Consider the following 6,937-nt stretch of genomic DNA (forward strand, 5'->3'; position numbering starts at 1 on the left):
ATCAGCTGGCCATGGTTAAGACTCATTTGTGAATGACGGATTAAATGAATAAAGAAATGTTTCTTCATTGAGCTGGGCTCTTGGAAAGGAGATTCTATAACATCCAGCACACACTGGCCGTCATTCTGACACACATTATCCCAGCACGAGTCACCTCTGCTTCCATTGTGAGTCACCTCTGCTTCCATTGTGAAGGTAGTAACATGCCTCAACAATAAACCCAAGAACAAAAGAATCTGTTCAGCGACAATAGATTTATTTATACATGGATAGCATCATCCTTGCCAAACTTAATAGGAGATATTCAAAGTTCGGTCCAATTTTCCTTCCTGGATAAGTTTTTCCTTTCTGTCCTGTACAGAATAAAACAAAAAGAGAGACAATATTAAAAAGCATGGCATGGCCACGGGATAACTGCAAATCAGCAATAAAATTCTCAAAATTTAGTTGTAGTCCCATCCCCTAAAGCCCAAGAACTCTGAGGAAGTAATGAGACGCTAAAGTTAGGACTGTAAGAAAACACCGCCACTCAAAAGTACCTTAGCTGTTTTCAGTGATGAGAAAAAAACTGCCCCATCCCAAACAGACACTGTTTTTATTCTGAGGCAGAATCCCACCCTACAGCCCAGGTTAGCCTGGAACTCAGTCATTAGCCTAGCTGGCCTCAAACTCACGGTGATCCTCCTGCCGCAGCCTCCCAGGGCTAGGATTACAGGTGTGAGCTCCCATGCCCAGCTTCAAAGGTAGACAGCGAGAGCAAATGCAAACACGTCGGGAAAAGCACAGCTGACTGACCAATCAAAAGACAAGACCTCCGACAGAAGAGTGGGTGTTTGGCTGATGATGAAGACGGAGGAGTGGCCCCCAGTCTGGATGGCTGCACAAGCCCTAGGACTGTGCCAGGAACCGAGAGTTAGAAGGAGCAGCCTTCTCTGTGACCATGCAGCAAGGCCTCTGGTGACAGTGACTGGCAGGCTACTTCTGCTGCCACTGTGAGGGTTTAGTATGTTTGCAAAGTCGCTCACATGAAGAACCCAGCAACAGAGAGCATGCTAAGTGATCCGTGTGCTCTGTTCACACTGAACCAATAAACCTCATTTCTAACAAATGTATCAACAGAACTAAAGACCTTCACCAGCATATCTGAAGGTGAATCACAAAAGAAGTCTAGTTTTAAGCCAGACATGGTGACTCATTCCTGTAATCCCAGTGCTCAGGAGGCCGAGACAGAAGCCCTTAAATCTGAGGCTGGACTGGGAGACATAGTGAGACCTTCTCAATACTGTCTTAGTAAAAGTTTCTATACACCCTCTAAGGAGAAAATTAACTTTAGAGAAAGTTATTATGGTATTCATATGCTTAATAATCACACTATAATTTCCTTATATTATCTGGACAAAGCAGGAAAGCTTTCAGGAACTAAACTCTAATCTCATACATTTAAACTGACCATTCTATGACTTTTTTTCTAATGGCAGAATAAACATTAAATTAAATCTGAAAGACCCATAGGCTGTCATGGTTTTTTAACAAAGTATCAAATCAAATTGAAAACTCCAACTCTTCCCGAAAGGAAGAAAGGAATGAAGATACAAGATAGAAGGGGAAAGGACTATTCCGGTGGGAGTGGCTTGGGAGCAATGGCCACAACACTGAGCTGGTACCTCTCACACCAATGCTAAACACCCTGCCCAATACTTACCCTGTCTGTTTTAAAAATGTAATACCAGAAGATGAGAGGCCCAAATGCCGCCACAGCTCCTAAAATTGAATTCTTGGGGGTGGGTCTGAAATTAGGATAAATATTTGTTGATCTTGCATATGTCCAACGAATCAAGGCAGGATCTTCCTGAAATTAATAAAGAGATTTGTAACCCTTAAGGAGGACGTGTTGAGAAGGAGATTCATCGGAGCTGTTGTGAAGGAGTACAAGGAAGCCTTCTGTTCTCCAAGGTAACTCACACTGCCTTCTGCTCTGGCTCCTGACCTCTACTTTCCAAGTAAAATCCCACGGCTGTGCCACCACTCCCACCGACCCATTTCTAACACTCAAAAGCTTTTTTCCTCCTTCCTCTCTTCCCTCTCTTTTTCTTTTCTTTTTTGGTTTTGGTTTTTACAAGACAAGGTAGGTAGCCCTGTAGCCCAAGTCAGCATAATGACAATCCTCCCATCTCAGCTGGGATCACAGGTGTGCACCACCACATCTGGTCACAAACAACTGTCTAAGAATCCTGTTCAAATCCTGCATAAAGGTTCTTCTATCCGCAGCTAGCTTTCTATTTACTTAGGATTTAACTCCTAACTTGAAACTGGCAGAGAAACTCCCTTTTCCCTTCACTTCCATGAATCCCTCCTTGACTTCTCCTTACCCTGCCTGGTTCACTCTCTCGGAAGTGGCCATCAGAACCACACCATAGCCCTGACAAGACAGACCTCAGACACTGTCCAGCTTCCTATTTTGCGGCTAGTACCCTTTCTAATGCCGTGACAATGGCCTGTTCCCTGCTTCATCAGCTGCAGGAAGATGAAAGCAGGCTTACTCTAACTCTGAATGATATGCTTTTGCTTCCTTTTGGTCCCGAGGAGCAAACCAAGGGCACTGTGTGGACTAGGCATGAGCTCCACCTCTAAGCTATACCATTCACCATGAACTGTTTCTAAACTAACTTAGCTGATGTTTGAAAAACAAACTATTACATTCCACATTATGAAAAGTCTTGCAAAAAAGGTCAAAGTTGTCAAATAATCAGCTTATCTTGGTTAAGAAAAAAATAATTTAATATATTTATACTAAAATAATTTCCCAAAAATAGCAAATCTACCCCAAACACATAATTAAAGTTAATTAGCTAAATCCCCAAGTGATTTTGCGAAATTATTCTCTCCAATTAACTGACAAATTAAAATAAGCAAATAAATTCAGCTTTAGTCCTCAGTATGCAGCATGAGCGTCTAATGTGCTAACGAACACCAAACAGCCGTGATTGGCAGGGCTGAAATAAGTTCCACATTTACACTTCAAACTAAACTGCACTACAGCGATTTGACCCCCAAGGTGACCAGCTGCAGCTCACGGTAAAGCAGCCTGAGTGGAGATGCTTCTAGCCTTTCAATCAGGCTGAATTTCTCAACCATGTGGGCAATCTGGGCAATGGCTCGCTCGCTACCAGTCAGAGAAGTCTAAAAAGATCTCCTGCTGCTCTAGAAACAATCACTATTATCCCTCCATGCTAAGACCACGGGGCTTTGCAGGGCTATTTATTATTCCCTGGTGCAAACAGAAACTGCACAGAGTAAGGCCAGAAGACAAGAGGATCAGCGTGTCTGCTCTTCTGCTGGAGCCTCCACAGTGAGATTTCTCAATCTGCCTGTCACTCGCAGCTCTGCACTTCAATACCTTCCAGAAATGGAAATCTCATTTCACAAAAGTACCGGCGGCTTCAAGATCAAAACCACAGAAAAAAGCTGGAAAGACAGCTCCGTGACTTAGGAGTTGGTTGTTGCTGCTGAAGAGGACCTGGGTTCGGCTGCCAGCACCCACATGGTAGCTCACGGCCATCTCTAACTCCATTTCAAACGTCCCAATGTCTGGCCTCCTCCGGCACCAGGCATATACACGGGTACACACAAATAAATTAAGTAAACAGGGGAAGGGCAACCTTCTACGAGGCCACTCAGTGGTCAGTGGAATGCCAGCAGCCTCCAGCAGAGTGAGACCTAGAACCTTCCTTCACTGTATTTCTGAGCCCAACTCGGCTTGGTTTTCCTCCTCTCCCCCCATTCTCTCTCCATCTCTTTTGCTCCTTTTCTTCCATTTCCCAGTCTTTTAATACTAGGCCTCAGCTTTTGCTGGGCTTTCTCACGTACATCCACTCCGCTAAAGTCAGCCAGTCACATGACTTTGGGCCTTCACAGGCTCACGGCTACCAACCTTCTACTGCTAGCCTTAGACGGCCACGTTCTACTCATCATCTATTCACCTGGACGCGGACATAACCCCCAAACAGGCACCCCCAAAGTACCCCCCTCAACCCAATCTGTCAAAATTCCTTTTCAATCCACCACCATGCTTGCTCCTCTCACTCTTCTAGCAAGAGGAACTCTGTTGGCCTTGGAGTTGTCCTTAGCACTTCCCGTCCTCTCACACAGCACACCCGCCTGTGTGAACCTGGCTAGAGCTACTTTTAACACCCACCCAGTACTTGCCTCTTCTGACCACCTTCACAATTACTGTCACAGCATTAGCCAAGAGCCTTAATGGTGGTAAAAAGCCTCCTGGCTCATTTCTCCCTGCCCTCAGCCCCTCACAGACAACAGAGGAAACAGAGTCTGTTAAGATGGAAGTCTCCATTATGTGACTCCCTTCTCAGTAAAAAACCTTTACAAGTCTGGTGGGATCAAATCCCAGGAGCCTCTCTGACCTCATTTTGTCATTCTGTCTGTGCCGTTCCCTACTTTACCCTTCAAAAACAAAAGTCGGTGTGTACGTGGCCCAGACTTGACTCAGACTTGACTCATCCTCAGTACTAGGATGGCTAACATACTGTGAATTATCTCTCCACAAAACAAAGAAAAACAAAACACCCAATGCCAGGTTCCAAACAGGGGTCTCCTTCACTGTTACACACATACTGCGAAGCCCACTCTTACTTTTTTCTGTATCATTTAGCACTACCGCACATACTAATGATTCAGATTTGTTACTGTTCTTAATGTTTGTCATCCCCACTAGAAAGACAGCTAGATCTACAAGGACGGGAACTTTAGCTGGCTTTGTACTCGTACCACATCATCTCAAATAGTCTCATAATAGATCCTGGGCAAATTTCTGACCAAATCAGCCACTCCTAAAGATTACACAAAGGGATCCACATATATTGCTTGGTAAATGATTAATGGAGCAGCTAAAGAGGCAGGGACTATTAACTCTGCTACAGATGGGAAACGGAAAGTGGCCTAGGTTACAGATTAGAAGACAGACGACTGGAGGTCAAACTTGACTGAGGCCTTATTCTATTTATTTTTTCAAAAAAGTAAACAAACAAACAAACAGGTCAAGTGTTGTGGACCAGGTCTTTAACGTCAGCACCCAGGAGACAGAGACAGGTGGATCTCTGTGAGTTCAAGATCACCCTTGTCTGCATAATAAGTTCCAGGACAGCCAGGGCATGTATAGAGAGATCCTGACTGAAAACAAACAATAATAAAAATGATAGCACACTATCCAGCACATCAAAAGCAACTATGTGTACCGTTTAGAACAGATGCATCTCTTTCACCCTGTAAACCATGGTCTGGTTGGAGATACTACATCCAACTAGGTGAACGACTATACTATTGAGTCACACAAACTAGGGTTCAAACCGAGCACTGTGAAATGCTACAGGGTATATCTGTACGAGCAATATAGCCTATCCAGACTGTCTTCTCATCTAGAAAAGCCAAGAGAGTAACACAATTTAATTCTACGAATGGGTCTGACATATAAATTACAAAAAAGAGAGTTTTTCAGGCCAGGTATGGTTTTGCAAGTGGCAGAAATCCCAGTATGTGGAGCTGTGGCTGGGGGAACCTGGGGTTCTGAGAAAAACAAATAAGACTTAGTACTGTGTCTGGCCACTTAGTGTAACTTTCAAAAATTCATAGAGAATGGGAATGCAGTTGGCGGAAGGTCTTCACTGGAGATATTTAGAAGGCGCTTACAGCGGAAAGTGTCTAAAGCACACTTGTTAAAATACCAGTTTACTGAAATGTTACATAGTAATATCATACACTTTTTCTGTGGATTTCACAACTCTAGGTCTAATGCACACAATTTCCAGGAGAACATTAAAAACCTCTGTTTTAAAAGAGAATATGTAAATTTCCCAGGGGTCATTGTCAGTATATGATTTCATGTGATCTGATTCCAAAGCCAAATGCTTCATCAAGCTTCGGGTTCTGTAACACACTGAATTTGAACAACCTCTACAATCATGGTGAGAGAGAAGTGTCCTCGGGAGTTCGGAGCTCAAAACAGCTGTTGACGCTGTACAGCTGGAAGTACGGGCCTGATCACTCCCTTTACAAGGAAGATACTGTGCTTGATAGGTCACGTGTCAATCTGCCTCAGAAGATACAAAGGACCACATTAAAGTCATGTTTCAGACAAGAAACCCGAGACTATGCATAGTTCAACAACTTTCTCCAGATGAGGAGGGAAGTCGCCAAGCCAGGATGTAAGGCCAGCTGGGTTTGCAGCCGAAGCCCATCCGCTTGGCCGTTGAGCCTACGGCCGAGGTCAAAGGGCCAAGGGTGTGTGGCTAGGGACCCGTGTCCAACATATGGATCGGATGTGCCCACGCGAGATGCGGCTGCCCCGGCCCACAGCCCGCCCGGCCCCACTCACGATGTGCGTTTGGCGTTTGGGGTCGTTGTACTGAAGCAGATATTCCCGTTTAAGCCGGGCCCTTATGCTCAAGCGCTCGACCTGCGCCTTTCGGGTCTCCGGAGACACGTCATACTCGGCTGGGTCGAGGGTTTGGGGGAGAGTGGCCAGGGGCGCAGGATTATACTTAGAACCCGACATCTTGGTTCCCTGCGCACATCTGCGCCTGCGCGACTTTGAGAGCTGCCCGCTCTAGTTTGACCTTCAGGCTCAGGAAGTGCGCCTGCGCACGCCTTAGCACGCTCTGGGCGGGAGAGGGGCGGGGTCTAGAATGGGGAGGAGCCTCCTCCTCGCCCCCTCGGCACCCGTAGTTTGCGCGTGCGCGCTGTTGTCCGCCCTCCTCTAGCCTTTTTTTTTTTTTTTTTGTCTGGCGTTGACACTTGTTTCCCACCGTGCTGACCTTTTCTTGCAGAACTAATTTTCTGAAGTTGAGCAGACGAGAAGAGACTGGGAAACTGGACTGGCTGTGGCTCCCGAAGTCCTGCCGTGCAGTGTGGGTTCATCTAAACT

At 45.5% G+C, this 6,937-nt stretch overlaps 1 protein-coding gene across 1 annotated transcript; it reads right to left on the reverse strand.

The window, feature by feature from the left end:
• Positions 1–235: 235 nt before the first annotated feature.
• On the reverse strand, positions 236–6,620 carry Ndufb4 (NADH:ubiquinone oxidoreductase subunit B4). Its single transcript, XM_048422663.3, has 3 exons — positions 6,389–6,620; positions 1,703–1,849; positions 236–353 (listed from the first exon to the last, which is right to left on the reverse strand). Exons 1-3 carry the CDS (start codon positions 6,566–6,568, stop codon positions 291–293), a joined length of 390 nt encoding a protein of 129 aa, XP_048278620.1. The 5' UTR covers positions 6,569–6,620; the 3' UTR covers positions 236–290.
• Between the last annotated feature and the right edge of the window lie 317 nt (positions 6,621–6,937).

This window comes from Myodes glareolus, chromosome 2 (genome assembly GCF_982192425.1).
Source record: "Myodes glareolus chromosome 2, mMyoGla1.1, whole genome shotgun sequence".
NCBI classification, from domain to species: Eukaryota; Metazoa; Chordata; class Mammalia; order Rodentia; family Cricetidae; genus Myodes; species Myodes glareolus.